The sequence below is a fragment of the Anoplophora glabripennis genome, unplaced genomic scaffold (genome assembly GCF_000390285.2).
Source record: "Anoplophora glabripennis isolate ALB-LARVAE unplaced genomic scaffold, Agla_2.0 scaffold719, whole genome shotgun sequence".
NCBI classification, from domain to species: Eukaryota; Metazoa; Arthropoda; class Insecta; order Coleoptera; family Cerambycidae; genus Anoplophora; species Anoplophora glabripennis.
In genome coordinates, this window is record NW_019416803.1 from 65300 (window position 1) to 84875 (window position 19576).

General features: G+C 33.9%; 1 protein-coding gene across 2 annotated transcripts in view; it reads right to left on the reverse strand.

Annotated features, from left to right (window-relative positions):
- The window catches only part of LOC108913639 (vacuolar protein sorting-associated protein 13), a 108843-nt gene that overhangs the window by 5258 nt on the left and 84009 nt on the right, over positions 1-19576 (reverse strand). For both annotated transcript variants that reach the window (XM_018719214.2, XM_018719215.2), the window contains 6 exons: positions 11294-11469; positions 10893-11143; positions 10644-10839; positions 4039-4278; positions 3799-3968; positions 3490-3742 (listed from right to left, as the gene is read on the reverse strand). In XM_018719214.2, coding sequence (XP_018574730.1) covers positions 3490-3742; positions 3799-3968; positions 4039-4278; positions 10644-10839; positions 10893-11143; positions 11294-11469 — 1286 coding nt within the window. The remainder of the gene's footprint in view (positions 1-3489; positions 3743-3798; positions 3969-4038; positions 4279-10643; positions 10840-10892; positions 11144-11293; positions 11470-19576) is intronic.

The following is a 19576-nucleotide window of genomic DNA, read 5'->3' on the forward strand; positions in this document are numbered from 1 at the left end:
TATCGATGCGAAGGGCGCATATGATTTGCACGTGCACATTTCCGCGGTTCCCCATGCACACATGTTTATCATCAGCAGATCATAAAGTACCGGTAATAAAAGTGTCGCATACCTGCATTTCATTTTCAAAGTCTATGCAAGGACGCGGCTGCCTTGTTTTTATTGAGGTGCAGTAAGAACGATTCGGACCCGGAATTTGGGGCCTAGCCTGGTCCACTATATAATTCTTTTCATTGCAGTCTCCTTAGGCATACAAAATTATTTTCAGAATAAATTGTGCATCCCTGATTTTGTGAAAAAGAAAAATAAGTGTATCAAGAGTAGCGACTATAAATCAGATAAGAGTACACTATTAATTTTGATATTAAAGCAAACTTGTATGAAAAAAATCGAATAATTTTTGTAATAATAAACATTTTTATATATTAGGGTATACATTATTTTTTTATAATTTGTTATTTCAAAGAACGTCGAGTAATGTACGTGTTGCAGCATACTGCATATTATTCTATTTTTTTAATTAACAATTTTGTCGTTTATAACAGTAACTTATCAAAATTAATTGAAAAATGTTGAATAAAAAACATAAAGTAAACAGTGTACATAACCATTCCTTACTTTTTTTAAAAATATATTATATAATGCACGGTTTCAATTATTCAATGTGCCAACTTAAATTTCTAGTCATACTGAGATAGCATGTTTTTACCTAAAGATCCGAATTAGCATATTTCCCAAGCTTAATTTGAGATAGCATGTTTTCCGACCAAAATCTGAGATAGTATGTTTTCGTACTAAAGCGTCAATTCGTTTTCATAGCCTGATATATTTAGAGTAAGCTACTTTGTCTATGCAAGAACAATGTTGAATGCCAAGTTTTCTCTAAAGTAAAAACCAAGTAATGTGACAAAAAATCTGTATTTTGCTTAAAAGAAATATTATGTGTTTATACATTAACACGAACATATTTACATTTTTTATACCAAAACTGAAAAAAATGTAATCAATATAAAAGATAAAGGCAACATACAGTATATCGCATGAAAGAGGAAGAAACAAGCAATTTTTTGTAGCCACAGCCTGCTTGATGACAATTTTTTTTGCTCACGTTGTTTACACTAGGAGAAAGATATCAATTTTGCCATGAAATTTTATTAAAATAAGTTTTCTTTATCTCTTAAAATAAAAAAGTTGGACGGGCCTGAACTTATGTTTTTTTCCGGTTTTTCTATCATGACCATGGATCTCAAATTTGTTTTTACGAGCATCAAGGCCTCAAACAATTCAACAAAAAACATAAAGATTTTTGACGTGAGTCGTATATTAAGCGAGATCTGTTTATAGGAGTGTCCCTCTTAGAGCAGACAGCCTGTATATTTTCGAATACTTCTTTCAATGTATTTTAAAATAGTCGATATTTAAAAAAATAAATTTTGACTTGGGAAATTCCTAAACTTGAAGAAAAAATGGCAGTGCGATGTAGTTACATATGGTTCTGGACAAAATATAGTCCAATCAAATTAGATTTTTACGTGCCAAAATTTAGTTCAGTAAACAAAGACACGTAAAATTAGGAAATATTTCGTAGAATTGAATGAACTACTTTGCCCCGGCTGAATGTTAGGGAATTTTTAAGATGGCATCCAAAGTTCGCAAAAAACTAAACTTTTTAGAAAAAAATGTTTTAGTCAAAATTGTAGAACATTTTATAACAAAACTTTGAACCCAGCCCGATGTCAATTGATATACAAATAAACAAATTAACATATCTTTAAAACAAAAAAAGATTTTTTGACGAAACTTTCAGAATAGGTATGTAGTCTTTGCCATGCAGAATAAGGGCATTTTTGTAAAATTGCAAAATATTTGATAATTTTTGCAAAAATTGAGTTTTACAAAATAAATAAATTTTTTTCATGTTTCAATAAATCATACATTAATGCACTTATGTGGGCATAAAATTTTCTCTAAGAGTTGTACTTGCCTGTGCAAATTGTGGGATTATTGCAAGATAATTGAAAATATCCAAAAAATCTACTGAAAATTTGACTTCTTTTTACGAGTCGAAAAATGTAGATCTTTTTCTTATCGTTGAAATTAAATCGGAATGGCATTATTGCCATTTGAAAGCTGACATTTTTTCACGAATTTAAAAAAAATGTGTTACGACCAACAGTAGCCAAGAATTTTTTTTTTTTTTTTTCAAAAAATCGCTACGACCCCATTTATTAATATTAATGTCTAACATTTACACACATTGTAATTGAATACTTTTACTTCAATATAAAAAATAGTCGGCAATGATTGACTCCCTTTTTTATTACAGTAAACTTAATTTTGTTGGGCCCCTAAAATGCTTGCTCCGTTTGACATTACTGAGTGATTTATTGAAATTTGAAAAAAATGTAATTTTTTACGAAAAATTAAATTTTTGCAAAAACTATATAACCCTTTACAATTTTACAAAAATGCCTTTATTCTGCAAAGAACTACATATTCTGAAAGTTTTGTAAAAAAATCTTTTTTCATTTTAAAGATATAGAAGTTAAATAATACGATTTTTAGGTGTGTTTTGCAATGACTAATACATTTGTTTATCAATGACATCATGCTGGGCTCAAAAATTTTATTACAACTTTTGTCTAGAACAATTTCTAAAATTTTTAATTTTTTTAATGAAAAAAAAAAACTGTTTTTAGCGAACTTTGGACGCCATTTTGAAAATGAAGCCCTAACATTCAACTGGGGTAAAGTAGTTCATTCAATTCTATGAAATTTTTCTTAGTTTTACATGTCTTTGTTTACTGAACTAAATTTTGGCAATAAAAGGGAGGTATTTACGACTGGCCAAATATTTCTGGAATGATTCTGGTTAGCAACATCATTGAAAAGGGATTGTGAAATTTCCTGTTCTACACTGTCTATGATACAATCCTGATACGTTAAATTTCATTTTTTATGACTACCCTGATTATAAGATTGGTCTCACAGCCACATACAATTTAACATTTAATTTTAACAACACTTATTAGAATAAAACGTGAAAATAGTAGTAACACCTGCACCCTTATGACATGCACTGACATTCAAGAAGTCAAGCCATGCGGTCTTAGTCACCTCTCTTTTTGCACAGGACTCATCGTAATGAAAATAAGCGCTTGTAACAATAGGATGTTCCAAGTACATGTGCATAGGTTGAACATATCGGAACACTATGCGAAATGAATGGCACATTACAATTTCTATACAGAGAATACGCATTATTTTATCAGATGAAGTAATAAAATGAGGAGTTTCATTTATTTATGACTGCTGCCTATTTCTTTTTAGTATATATCACCTGGTAACAAGGGCACTATAAAGACCAGGTATTTGCAGCTGCCGCCATTTTAGTTCTTGTTTGTTGGGAATGGGAAGTCGGAGAAGTGTGGACATAATAGAAAAATGGTTTCTTGTTCTTAATTAATATTATAAATGTTTTCTTCTCACCTGCCAGCCTCCAAATATATCGTTGTGACATATGTAAGCTATGCGTTTATCCGTAAGCAGCAACACTTCCTTCTCTTCTATCATCACATAATGGGCAGCATAGATGTCCGTCCGAGCGTATTTTCCCTTGGATAGCTCCATCAACAGTTTATGTCCCATGGCCTCCTTACTGTTGAAAGGCCTGACTAAACCGTCAGCAGGTATGAACCTCGCGGGTCGCAACTTGCAGATTTCTTCCCCGCTTTCAGCACACCTAAAACAGAAAAATGTAATTTCGGGGTCAGTTAAACGATTTTCGTATGTTTGTACCTTTTTACTGCATCTAGAGAGCCACTAGCGAAATCTACGACACCAGCCACGGGACGGGCAACTAGTCCAACAGCTCCCTTGCCTAGGCCTTTGAAAAATCCTTCGACACCTTGCTCCCGAGCCCCCGAGACTGGTTTCGTAACAACGCCAGTCACACCGGAAACTACACCCTGCAAAAGACAATAGTTTAAAATTTAAGTGCATTGAAAAAAAAAAATGCACCAAGTCTTTCGTTCTTACCATAACTAAACCTTTTCCACTTCTAGCAAATCCTTCCGTTACAGTGGCCGGTTTCTTATTCAGCTGGTCTCTTCTCTTCCTTTGGTACTCTTCATCGAAGGTCAAAACAGCAATTCCTTTACCCATGGCACCGGTTATACGAGATACAGCTCCTGCAGCACCTCCTACGGTGTGACCGAACAGACTTCTCACACCCAAAGCTAAACCTTCAGCAAATTCGCCGGGCCCTTGAATGGCACCCTAAAAAAATTTTTAAATGTAATCCCAGAACACTAATAATGAACCTTTTTAAAAGAACCGATGCTAGAATATTGGTGATGATTGCTGGCGACTATCATTGGGATCGATTGGATTCAGACAGAGTATGTCAATTTGGGTTTACAAAGTAGTAGAACGATATTCAGCGGTTCACTTAATTAAAATATTAAAGGTTCATTAATTTCATATTACGGCAAATAGAGGATTTGTTGTACAATTATCTCAGAAAGACGTTAACTCAGGTCATCGTTTATTACTCCTTTTTCTTCTAATTCACAAACTCAATTGATGTGTTGAGGGACCATAATCATTCCATGTAAAAATGCTATGTAAAAATTAAAATACTTATACGCCACACTACTTTTGCTAACAGTACTATTATTGCTATTAAACACTTCGATTGCTTAATAACTGATAAGAATTCTAGATTCCTATTTGCAGTCACAACAAAATAATCTAAAATAAAAGCAACGAGAATGTGCTATAATTATGTAAGAACTGTGGTTCTTACAACAAAAAATTAGACATTATCCAATTTTGAAGAGGCATTTCATTGAGGATCAAGAGTCGCCTGCTTGAAATACAAATAAACATAGTAACCCAAATAAAAAACAACCAAAAGACAACATTGTTTCCTAAGGCTGGGGTGTTTTTTCAAAATTTTTTTAATGTTTAAATTTAAAGAGTAAACTGTGCAAGAAATCGCCATATTTACAATTTATTTACTTAAAAATAAAGGCTTAAATAAAAAATTGCTTACACGGGGGAAATGGATCTATGTGGCACACATGTTGGTCATTAGCTGAATACACACGCGAAGACTTATTGGAGCGATAAATTGTACCAAATAATTGTCAGATAAATCATTAAGAAAAATCTTTCAGACAAATCTTAGAGAAGACACTAATGCCAAGTTTTATTGAATTGAATTATGGTACAAAGTTTATCTGAATGTTTATTGAGTGTTCTACGAAAACATTAACAAAAACGACTTTAAACGCGTTTGATTACTTGGAATGGTGAGTTATGCGATTATAAAACGACGCAGAAGAAATAAAAAGCGAACAATGTGGGCTAAAACATGGTTATTGAGGAAAGAATACAATATGCTGCTAATTCCTTATAACTCTCGTTTTTAATATTTTTATTTGTATCTTCTTGTGAGGTTGTTTTCCATAAGCACGGGTGATTACAATATAAATCGATCAGTCCACTAATAAATTCTTTTGATGTCATATTAGAAATTGTAGTATGTTCTGATCTCAAGACAGAAATTAACCGATTTTACATATCTCCTCCAACATGTACTAACACGCAGATGGCGCTCTACAAAATATCGCCTGATAAATCACGACAGATTTATCTGCCGTTTAATCACTGTGTTAGTGTACGTGACAAAATAATCACTCCAAATTATTTGGCAGCAATTTAATTAATTTAACCGCCAAAATATTGGTATTTTTCAATTTTTCTTCATGACCCAAACTAGCAGTTTTGTCTTTACAATTTATCGGTCAATAAAACTGCTCGTGTATATTCAGCTATTGGATTGACCATCTTTTCCATAAATTCCATCAACATCCATTGCTTTTTTGCAATAATGCGCAATTTTTGAAAACCTTTATTTTACTGTTAACAAATTTGTGAAATATGATTTTATAACGAGCGTTCAAATAAAAATGTGGTCGAAGTTGGCTCTGACACATTGGACGTAGGGAGTAGCTTATAGCGACCAACTTAACCTCTTTTCTCAACGAGCTGTATAATAGCAGCTGTCAGATTCAATAACGTTAATGACTATATAACTTTATTTTAAAGAATAATCGTGATAACAATAACAAACAATTAAAGGAGCTGCGGAAAGTGTCCCCCTCCTTGTTATAACAATAAATTAAAGCAGCTGCTGAAAGTGTCCCCCTCCTTGTTCCAAGCACTTTTCACACCTGTTCCTCAAAGAATTAAAGACATTTTCTAAGATGCTCGGGTATTGTTAATTTCACGAATCTTGTCTATAAGTCGAGCCTGCAGATGGTTTAAATCAGGAATAGGCAGTTCAAAAATAGTGTTTTTAAGGTAAGGCCACAAAAAGAAATCACACGGCGTAATATCACATGACCTCGGTGGAAATTCATGTTCAGCATTGAGACTTATTAGTCGATTTTGGAAAACTTCCCTCAACATATTCATCGTCTCGCCTGCCGTATGTGCCCTTGCGCCATCTTGTTGAAAGTAAAAGTTTGTAATTTCGTTTTCTTCCAGATGGTTAACAAAAGGAGCGATAATTTCTTCTCTACACCTTTGCGCAATAAGAGTACCATTCAAAAAAATAGGTCCATAAATCCTCCTTCGATTGAGAGCACACCAAACTCCAATTTTTTGAGCGTGTAGAGGGCCCTCGACAAAAAAGTTATCTGGTTTTTCAGAAGACCACATTCTCATATTCTGTGAGTTTACGTAACCACTTAAATGAAACCAGGCTTCATCAGAAAAACAGGTGATATTATGAAGTTCACCGTAGTTGTTTAAAAACCATTCACAAAATACAGCCCGTCGCAGAAAATCAACTTCATGAAGTTCTTGCTGACAAGTTAAACGATAGGAGAACAAACGTAAATCTTTTTTTAACACTGTGTGGCAGGTACCGACTGATACTCCCACCATTTGTGATAAAACACGTACAGAAGTTCTTGGCGCATTTGCCATTATTTGTTGGACATTTTCTTGTAATTCCAGTCCGCTTTTTAGGTCGGCCGCTTCCTTCTTTTCTTGTTACACTGCCCGTTTCACGAAAAACATTAACACAACGCTGAACTGCACTTTGAAAAATTTTGTACTCAACAACGCCGGGAAATTGATTTTGAAATTCTATGAAACATTCCTCAATAGAATGCTTCCATATTCCATCAATCTTGCGTCCATTTCTAAAGTAGGACTCTATGATAAACACTTTTTGTTCTTGAGAAAACACCATTTTAAACGCTTTTTAAAACGAAAATATTTAAATTGATAGCGGCGATATAGCGCTTTGACAGATGACGGTTAAGTTCATTTGCTATACGCTACGCCCTACGTCCAAATCTTCAGAACCAACTTGACCACGTTTTTATTTGAATGCTCGTTATTTTGATACTCTGAATTCGAGTCTGAAATTAGCTGCATGCCCCACAGATTTTGCAAAAAAAAATATCTGAAAATGGCAAAAAATCATATAATGAGAGTGAGACAATTTCGAAAGAAGTTTTCTAGATTGAATCAAGTTAGTGTTCTTCTCATAAAGGACCCCGCACAAACCTTATGGAAATGCATCCCCGGTGGATCTCTCTCAAATTTTGGGAATGAACTCTTCAGAGCATCCTGATCAAAAGTTATCATGGGCACAAAACCTGGAAAGCGCTCCCTACTCCCCAAAATCACCCCCAAAGGTTGGCTCATTACACCACACCACTAAAAAAAGTATCAGACCCACACATGCAATATATGGTTTCCGATGTATTTTTTGAGCGCTGGACACGAATATGTGGTTTCCTGTGTATTTTTGGCACGCTGAGTACGATTCTGATGTCAAATGTGCTTCAATTACCTTAAGCCTTCAACTAATCATTGAAGAAGCTTCAATAAACTGAAGAAAGAACACCGTGGTTCTTCAGTTTTTGAAGCTTCCTCAGTTATTAGTTGAGGACTTAAGGTAATTAAAGCACATTTAGTAGCAGTAAAACTTACTCCATCTTACATTCAAGACAATTTAGAAGGTGATGGGGCTTTGGAAATGGATCAAAAGTTGAATGAATCAGGTTTTATACGCGTAAGAGTTAAATCCAGGTTTCGCCGTACAACTACCCATCAAGTGTTTATTGTAGAGGAAGAAGCTATTGAAGAAGAAGAGGAACCTATTATTGGATATTACTGCACATGTCAGTCTGGCGCAAGAACATTGGAAAGTTGCTGCCATGTAGCTTGTGTCTTGTGGTACATGGGATATGCTAGGCATCAACTTCATATTAAATATCCTAGTACAGTATTGCTTGAAGTGATAAATAATTCAAGATAAGTTTGATTAAAGATTAAATATACGAAAGAATTAAAAATGGCAAGAAATACACAAAAAAACCACAGACAGACGTATACACAGACAGACGCAGACTCAGACAGACGTATACACAGGCAGACGCAGACTCAGACAGACGCAGATACAGACTCAGACAGACGTAGACACAGACTCGGACAGACACAGGCAGACGCAGACTCAGGCAGACGTAGACACAGACAGATGCAGACACAGACATATGGGACCAGAAACTGATTACGTCCACACCGTTGGTCCTGGATAACGCAGAAAATGGGTAACAATTTTGATATGAATCCGCATTTAGATTTAATATAAAATTCTTCCATTTTCAGTAAAACGCTGAAGAACCATGGTGTTCTTTCTTCAGTTTTCTGAAGCTTCTTCAGCGATTTGCTGAAGACTGATACGTGCTAGAGCAAAAATGATGACATACTCGTGTCCAGTGCTCAAAAATACACCGGAAACCATATATTACATGTCTTGGTCTGATACCTTTTTTGGTGGAGTCGTATAATGAGCCGAATGCATCCCCTGACCTTTGGTGGGGAGAATTGGGGGTGAATTTGGGGGGTTGGGAGCGGTTTCCGAGTTTTGTGCCCATGAGAACTTTTGATCAGGATGATGTGAAGAGTTCATTCCTAAAATTTGAGAGAGATCCACCGAAATCCATTTCCATAAGTTTTGTGCGGGGTCCTTTTGTCGAGTCGAATTTGAATAAATGTCATGGATATGAATTACTTCCACATAATTTCAACTGATTTGAGCCAGGCTTTCTTTTATGCTGCTCTTACACTTTTCTTTTCGTGTAGCGAACTCTTTTCTCTTCAAATGACCTACGCAGCGGGTTTTTGTTTCTCTTCTGTCTATTCTGATTCGTTTTCTCTCTTTAGTGTCCAACAGAAATCTCCCATCATGTTGCTATCCCATCTTCCTTGGTATCGATTCTCCATTTCACTTACATCTTGGTGGAATCTTTCTCCTTGTTCTTCACTGTATCCTCCAAGGTTTTTAGGAAAGTAGTCGAGGTGAGAGTGTAGGAAGTGCAATTTAAGATTCATCAAGCAACCTGTTTGAAATTTTTCAACATCTCTTCAACCAAATTTTTGTAAACCCACTTTTTGCTTTTTCAATATGTAATTCATCCTCGTAATGAAATTTTTTTTTCGAAATAGAGTACGATTTTGAGGACCATGAAAATACCTTCTTTCAATTTGGCATCACTTATCACCGTATTTGTTCAGAGCTTTCACAAACTGCTTCATGAGACCAAGCTTGAGATGAAGAGAAAAGATTTTGCTACAAGAGAAGAAAAGTGTAAGAGCGACATCCAAGAAAGCCTGGTTCGAATTTATTTGGAAATAATTCATATCCATGACATTTATTCGTGATTTTTTGGGATTCACAATTTCCATTTCTTTTGCGATACTTTGCGATTTTTGGGTAATGAGGCTCAACAGACTAGATTCAAATTCGACTGTACAAAATTTATGAGAACACCTGATCCAATCTAGAATACGTCTTTCCTAAGTTTTTTGTGTTTTTTTTTGCAAATATGTGGAGGGGTACAGGTAATAGACTCCAGACTCCAATTCAGCGTATCAAAATACATAAGGAACACACTTGATCAAGGTCAGAAAAAAATTTTCACACTCAACGTGATTTTCAGCAATTATTCGCTATTTTTGGTGATTTTTCGCTGCTATTTATATAGACTTCAGTACATCAAAATACACAAGAAACCCACTTGATTAAGTTCAGAACAAATTTTCGGCAATTTTTCACTATTTTTTCAAATTTTTTGCCAATTACTCAAAATTTTGTGGGTTTGAGCTAAATGGACTTCAGATTCGGATTCAGCACGTAAAGCCCATTGGGTCAAACCAAAGGTATTGATCACTTTTTTAATTTTGTGTGCCAGTGTTATTGATAAAATTTTCCTAAAAAAAACGAAAAAAAAAAAATTGAAAAATTATTTTCTTGAGGTATTTCTTTTGATTGCTCGATAATCGCAGCCCAAAATAATTCTTTGTCAAAAGGTCTTGAAACTAGAGACTTAAGACCTCAAAATGCAATTTTTTTTATCTTGACATGACCTTTTTCACCGAGCCTTTAAAAAATAGCTACAAAATTTACGAAATTTTTTAATTCCCTTAATTCACAACTTAAACATTTAAAAAAATATTTTTTTGCTAGCAGTGCTAGTGAATGTTGTGTCGTACGCTGTGAACGCGATCAGAATATCCTAAAAACCAAAATTTAACATTTGTTCATTTAGACGTACCTGGAATGGTTCATAAAACAAATCCTCAACACCTTTCGTGATACCCAGAACAAGGCCATAAGGATTTCCGATAACGTCTAATCCTAAGACCAACACATAAAGTTGTTTCACCGATTGTCCTATATAATGACTGGTCACTTCGCTGGTCAGTTGTTTCTGTGTGAGGAAAGTGAAAGTTCTTTCGAAAAACGCCAATCTAAAAAAAAAGAACGTCAATTTGAAGTGTTTCGTTCACGTGATACCGTTTACTTAAAAACAACGTCTTGAAGATCTGTCAGTGTCACTCCGATGCCTTGCAGAATAATTTTTAGGAAGTTAGGCGTAGATACGTTCTGTCCAGTGGGTGACGACCCGGCGGCCATCGAGAAACTGATGTGGATTTTGAGGGGGGAGAAGTGGAGTAAGTCATAGAAACTCTTTTGTTCTCTGATGGATTCGCCTGAAACGTGGCTGTACAGGCCTTCGTCCACCAGGTGCATGTCCGTCAAGAAGTGTTTTTTCTAAAAATTTATCTTAAATTAATAATTAATTATGAACTGTGAACACTGAATTGGGCTTGTCCTGAACATCATAAAGATAATTTATGACATAAAAAATTAAGTATTAAAATTACCAAAAAAAAAAATGTTTATATAGTAAACCGATATTACCTCTTCCTCGTCAGACTGTTCAGATTCTTGAAGCAATTCAACAATAGCATTTATGAACCCAAGATCCACCTTTATATGAAATTCTTGAACCAGTACTTTGAAGTACTTAAACTGTTTGATCTGACTGTTTTTCATTAATAGTTGTACGATACTAACTTCTACAAATGGTTTGATGCCTGAAAGAAAATCCAATGGTAAAAAAAAATATTAAATTTTTCGATAAATATAATGGTATCAGCAAAATTAAGCCCAGTTGTTCTTCTGAAATTTTTATATGCCCTAAAATTTGTGCATTCAACTAACCTCTATTTCTCTGTCAACTGTCATATTACAATGCTCATGTCTAAAAAGCCCAGTGCGAGGGTTCGGTGTGAGCATTGAACGAGTGTGGTCGACTAAGCGATAAGCCGGTGCCGATACATATTTACTAACCTATTTGTGTTCAACATCCCCTTTGGTAAGATATCCTTAATTACAGAACATACAATAATTTAATTAAAGCATCAATTTCATTAATAAAATACATATATTAACTAATTCATAAAGTTAAAATACAAAAATGCCCGTTATTGAAAATAAAAAGAAATTCAAATATCAGACAAATGATTGTGGTCCTTATATAGTGTATATTCAAGCTAATGAGACATTGGAAAAAAACTTAGGAAATCTAAATCATCTAAGCATAGCTAGAGAAATATTTGAACTTAACCTTGAACATATAAAAAAATTTGAAAAAAAGGGCAGGAATAGATTAAGTGTAGAATTTAAAAACTATAAAGCAGCAAATAATTTCTTAGAGAATAATACATTACTAGAAAAAGGATATAATATGTTTATTCCTTCAAACCTTGTATCTTGCAAGGGAATTGTAAAATATGTAGATAAAAATTTCACAATAGATGACCTATACAAATTCTCAAAAACAAATAATCATAAAATTATTGATATAAAAAGAATGAACAGACGAACAATCAATGAAAACGGGGAGACTGTATATGTGCCCACGAGTACAATACTATACACATTTTCTGGTAAATTATTACCAAGAACTGTAGATATTTGTTTTCTGACAATGCCAGTAACAACTTACAAGTTACCCGTAATCCAGTGCTATAACTGTTTCAGATTTGGACACATTCTTAAACAATGCAAAGGGAAAAAAAAATGCAACATTTGCACAAACACTCATGAGGGCTCTTGTGTAGAAAATATGAGATGTCTCAATTGCGCCAGTACGAATCACAATTCAACAGATAAAAATTGTCCGGAATACATTAGACAGTTAGCTATAAGAGAAAAAATGGCAATGGAAAATATATCCTTCTTTGATGCAAACAAAAAAATTCCAAAAACATATCAAAGACAAACAAATTATGTACATCCACGGGACTTCCCAGTTTTAAGTAAAAATTCGGGCATAGTATGTTTAGATGACATTGATAATAAAAGTAAAAATTTAAGATCATATAGTCAGGTTACACAAAATCCAAAAAAAAGAAAATCCAATGATACACCAGGATTTGATAAAGTAGCACACAATCAGTGTCTAGTAACTCCTTCGGGAAGGAGTAATAGTTACAGTAATTCTCCAATAATCGTAAACACACCCACCGATAGCATAAATCAAGAAAATATGATAGCAGAACTGATTAGTAACATGAGTGAGGAACAAATAAAACAAGTGATAGGCTTTGTAGAACATATTTGCAAACGAAATACCACATATGTGGACAGGGACAAACCAGGGTGCTCAACAGACCCATTTTATTAAATAACAAACAAAAACAAATAAAAAACAAATAATAAAAAATGTATAATAAAAATAATAATAAAGTAGATTTAAAAATTATTAGCTGGAATATTAGAAGCATAAACGCAAATAAACACAATTTAATTTTATTGATAAATGAATATGAGCCAGATGTTATCGCTTTAAATGAAACTTGGCTAAAATCAAATCAAAGCTTTCACATTAAAAAATACAAAATAATCAGAAAGGATAGAACAGACGGGTATGGAGGGGTTGCCTTTGCAATAAAAAAAAATATAGATTTCACAGTGGTAACAGAAAACCATCCTTTCCTTCCTGAAAATACACAAACGATGGCAATAAAAATAAATAATATCACAGTAATTAACATCTATAGCCCCTCAGGCAATAAAATTAACATAGCAACATGGTCTAGATTTGTAAATACATACAATTCCCCAAGAATCATTATGGGCGACCTTAATTCACATAACCCATTGTGGGGAAGTAAAAAAAAAGATTTTAATGGAAATACAATAGAATCAACTCTAGAAACCTTAAACCTAATATTGATGAATGACGGGTCTCCCACTAGATTAACCCCTCCCGGTTCAAATGTAAGTGCAATAGACTTAGTATTATGTTCACCACAAATCGCAATAAAAACAAATTGGAGTGTGATACCAGACTGCGGATCAAGCGATCACTTCCCGATCTTGTGTACAATTCATAAAGCACAAATCCTACATCATTACAACAGTCCACCAAAAAGAAACTTCAAGAAAGCAGATTGGAAAAAATACTATCTTCATATAACAGAAAAAACAGATTCTATCAATAAAAATATTAATTATAACGAATTATATAACATTATTAATAACGCTGCGGAAGAGTGCATTCCAAGAAAAAATAACAAATTTAATAATAATAAGTATCCATCAACCCCGTGGTGGGATGAAGAATGTGCAAAAATTGTTAAGGGTAGGAAAGTAGCGATCAGGGAATTTAGAGAAAATCCGACTGTAACCAATTATATAGCAGTTCAAAAAAGTATAGCGATAGTAAAAAAAGTAATTAAAATTAAAAAAAAAAATAAATTTAGAGAATTTTGCTCAAAACTAAATAGAAATACTTGCACGACAGAAATATGGTCTATGGTAAAAAAATTCTCATATGCATTATCAAACAATAATGATACTAAACTTCCAACAACTGAAATCGCGAACGAAATTTTAAACGAGTTAACTGTCTGCCAGATTGATCCCGGGTTCCAAATAATTGATAACAACGAAAACATTAACAAATTTACATATGCCGAATTTGAAACAAATTTAAAATATAAAAAGGACACTGCGACGGGAGTCGACGAAATTTCATATTCTATGCTAAACAACCTCCCCATAAATGTCAAACTAACATTACTTAATTTATTTAACAAATACCTAGAAGGAGAACACATCCCTCCGGATTGGAAGAAACATACTATAATCCCTTTCCTCAAACCAAATAAACAAGACAACAATCCAAATAACTACAGGTTAATAGCATTATCATCATGTGTTTGCAAAATATGGGAAAGCCTAATAAAAAATAGGATAGAATGGTTTGTTGAAAATAACAACATTTTCGGGGATCTACAAAGCGGTTTCAGATCAGGAAAGAGCGTAGTTGATAATATAAGTTATATAACAACATACATCCAATTAGGGTTTAGCAGAAATATGTTTACGGTAGGGGTATTCCTAGACATAAAAGCAGCATACGACAATGTTAATATTTACAAATTATATAAAAAATTAATAACAATTGGCATTCCCACATACTTGTGTAATTGCGTAATGAATCTCATCTCAAATCGAATTATTCAAATTAAAGATAAAAATGGAAACCTAATAGGAAATAATGTTACTAACATTGGTTTAGCGCAAGGGTCTCCGATAAGCCCTTTATTATTTAATATTTACATTCATGATATTCAGGAAAAACTACCCTCAAATATTAAAATCATATCTTATGCAGATGACATTGTTATTTTATGCAGTGGGTACCAGATAGAAAATTTAATTGAACAAATTAACAAAGCTCTAAGTCAACTCCAGGTTTGGTTTGAAAAACATAATCTCACGATTTCTAGCAACAAAACTCAAGCCGTTATATTTAGAAAAGGAAATTCCAAAAAAATAACAGGCAATACAAAATATAATAATAACAACATCACATGGACAAAGGAGGTAAAATACTTAGGGATAATATTGGATCATAATTTAAATTTTAATAAACATACAACGTATATTATAGATAAAATTAAAAAAAATATGAATATCATGCGTGCATTATGTGGTACCTGGTGGGGCGCAGACCCTAACACTTTGCATAATATATATAAAAGTCTAATTAGAACTCATTTAGATTACGGATGCCAAGCAATCAGTCCCCTAAGCAAAAGTAATAACAACAAAATGAAAAAAATACAATACCAAGCCCTAAGAATAATAACAGGATGTATGAGATCAACCCCGAGAACAGCTTTACTAGCAGAATGCGCAGAAATGTCAATTGATTACAGAAAAATATGGTTAACAATTAAATATTTAACAAAGGTTTATTCAATAATAGATCACCCTATCCAAAATTTAATTGAAGACCTTCATGAATATTGTACATTAAAAGTTAATTATTGGAAAAACAGAGAGGAATCAATAATAATTAAAACATACAGGGATTTTTCACAATACTTTAAACTTTAAACAGATTAAAAAGTTAGATAATATACCATTTTTTGTATATGAATACGATCATCAAATGCATAAATTGGACTATAAGAATTTAAAACAAAAAAAGGGTGTAGATAACAATAACGAGTTCAAATACCTAATAGAACAATCGTATTCGGATTATTGTCAAATTTTCACAGATGGATCTCTAGATTCTGTCGAAGAAAAAGTGGGTGTGGGTGTATACATACCACAAACTAATTATTCCTATCATGATAGCCTCCCCAAATTTGCACAAATATGCACAGCAGAAATTGCTGCGATAAATAAAACTTGTAGTTATTGCCTGACAAACAATATCAAAAAAGGGTAATTTTTTCCGACTCTCAGGGCGCCTTGGAAAAATTAACTTCTGACAAAAATTATAAAAGAAAAGATTATATCACGATTCTAACAAAAGAAATGATCATTAATTCTAATAATAATGGAACATGTATTGAATTAGCATGGATTCCGGGACATACTAATATTCTAGGTAATGAAACTGCAGATTGGCTAGCAAACCTAGGGAAACATTTTGCAGTCACCAACAACATTCCCCTAGATAAAAATGACATTTTGATCGCATGTAAAAAACTCCTTAATAATAAATGGCATAATTTTTGGGAAAACGAGTTAAAAAACAAAGGTAGATGGTACTCGGGGGTACAGTATAGATTCCCAAAAAAACCTTGGTTTCAATTATTCCCATACTTTAATAGAAACCACTGTTCTACAATGATACGTATGCGTATGGGTCATTGTCTCTCTGAAGCACATAAATTCAAAATCGGTGTCAATGATAGCCCGGAATGTGAATGTGGCCAATTAGGTGATTTGATCATATCATTTTTGAATATGAAATCAACAAAATTCCAAATATTGACATATATTATCTAATTGCCCAAGCATGTAATACATCAACCCCGATTAATGTAAAATTAATGATGATGAATTTGACTGTAGAAGGATCAATAATTCTAATGAATTTTTTAAATACCAATCAAATAAATCTATAAAGATTAATGGAATATTTGAATTAATAAAAAAAAATTAATAATAATTATTATTGTCATCAAATAAATAAAAAAACAACATATGTGAATGGGTCAATGTGTACACAAAGGCATACAAGGATATGTGAATACAACAAAAAATCACTACATATTATAAAACAAAGTCCTCCGCCGCGTCTGTCTGTCTGTTTGCGATAAACTAAAAAACTACTGCATCGATTTTCATGCTGTTTTCACCAATGGATAGAGTGGTTTTCGAGGAAGGTTTTAGTATATAATTTGTTAAGTTTTTGTATACATTAACGATATTTGTTGGAGGTGTCGGAAAAAAATAAACCATCTGGGAGCAATCAACGAAAACGCTGCCTAAACCCTTTGAGATATAACAAAATAATGTATGGTGGAATCGTGTATCTTATATAGGTCTACAGAAAGTCCACGATGGCATATGTCTATCTCTTAATTGGCTTGAGCATTTCATGAAGATTATTTTTTCGCTTTACACCATGCAAATCAAATGAATATCTTAGGATATAGCAAAATCAAAATAATGCGCAACGAAATTAATTTCGTGTCGCCGTGATTCGACCGGGCCGCGCGGGCGCCCCGTGACCCCGCGCCACGCATCCGAAAGTTTATGTAGTGTATCAACGTGTGGTGGAATTGTGTATCTTATATATGCCTACAGAAAAGTATGCGATGGCATATGTCTATATGTTAAAGATAACATACTACCTATATCCATTTTAATACTTTAAAAAATTGGCAATTATAAAGCGGTAATGTAAAAGCTATTTACACAAATACGGTATTAATCCTTATCATTTTAAATAAGTTAGAGGCTTTAAGCATTTCATGCACATTATTTTACTCTTTTACACCATATAATTTAAATGAATATCTTAGGAGTAATCACAAAAAAATTACGGACGCGAGAATAAAATTCAAGCGCCTCGCTTCGCTTGATGCGATCGCCGACCCTCCCCCGCACCGCACCGTCTTGCCTACTGTTTAGCTAATAAGCCGAACGATAACGCGCGCGTGATCCTTTAATAAACTGACTTGGAGCGAATGGAGGTGACGACTGACGACTGTGTTTTCTTTCTGGGTGTTGTTGGAAAGTTATAATTGCGTTCGATATTTTAAGGTCACATTTTTGTTTTGTATTTGTTGTCTTTAGGTAGTCGGAACATACATAGATACTTGCAAACATACTTTTATTTCATTGAGTTTTAATAATTTGTTTGTTTTTTTCTTATTGTGAATCATTTAAAACTTCATAGTCGCATTTTTGTTTCGTGTTTATTTTCTTTAGGTAGTTAGATACCTAACTACTTACTTATTAATTAAAATTGTGAACATAGGTACTTTAATTTAATTCGTTTTGTTTTCACATTGTTGGTAGTTACCTATATGGTTTTAAATTTGCAAAACCTCTGTTTTGCATTTTTAGTTTTGAGTTCGTTTGTTGTCTTTAGGAGTATACAGGGTGGTCCACTTTTTTTTTTTGATCAAACTTAAGGAATCAATACATTATCAAAAAATAATGTTAGTTTGCTAAATAAACTATACCCGACAAATGTTTACTTCTTGAGATACAGCGCGTTAAAGTTTCCCCAAAAAAAATATATTTTTCGAATTTTTCTGCAGGTGATGAGGTTTCACCCGTAAGATTTTTATAAATGATTTTGCACTGTACATGTGATCTTTGGAGAATTTTTCATTTTTTTTTACTTTACCAGTGACGGAGAAAATAGGGGTCTCCATTGATTTAGTAAAAAAATATTAGTACACCACTGGCACTTCCCAGGATCCACATCAGTGGAACGGGAAGATTGGCCAGACTAAATTGAAAACCCACCTGCAGTCATGGATTGGCAGATTGCCAACCAAACTGTAACTGAGGACAAAATTAGATAGGCAATGCAAACCTTCTCACCCTTCAAATCACCAGGCACTGACGGTATATATCCAGCCCTCTTACAATGGGGCTTGGATGTTTTAATACCGCACCTGGAGCGGATGTTTGGGCTGTGCTTTGCACACCTTTACATTCCAAAGATCTTGAGGGAAGTAAGGGTTGTATTCATTCCCAAAGCAGGGAGGCTGGATTATACCTCCCCAAAGGCGTATCGACCCATCAGCCTGACCTCGTCTCTGTTGAAAACGATGGAAAAGCTGTGTGAACGATACATAAGGGATAGTGTGCTTATGGACAGACAGCCACACCCTAATCAACATGCATACACTCCAACAATTAGCTGTCACTTCGCTAAGGAGCTCTTAGTGTATCATTAGCAAAGATACAGCCAAAAAATACCTGGCCATGTCAAGGTCAAATCTTCGCTTGGTGACAGGTATTCAAACTGGACACTGTTGGCTAAGCAAACACCTTTACAATATGGGGAAGTGTGAAACACCTCTTTGTAGGGGCTGCGAACAGGAAGACGAGACGGTATTGCATGTACTATGTGAATGCACTGCCGTCTCGTCAACAAGAGAGTCCATGTTGGGAGAATGCTGGCCTTCAATGGCCTATATTAGAGAGATCCCCCTGAGCAACATACCACCCGGTATATGCTCCGAGAATGTGTTATAGGATAAAGTGTGAACCTGGCCAAATACATCTAAATGTTAGGCCATCAATTGAGAAGAAGAAGAAAGCCCAGTGCTTGTTACAATGAATGTGTATACAATTTTTGCGAAATCACAAAAATAGGGTCCATCTAAAATGTTGCTGTTCATATAAGAACAAAGTATTGCA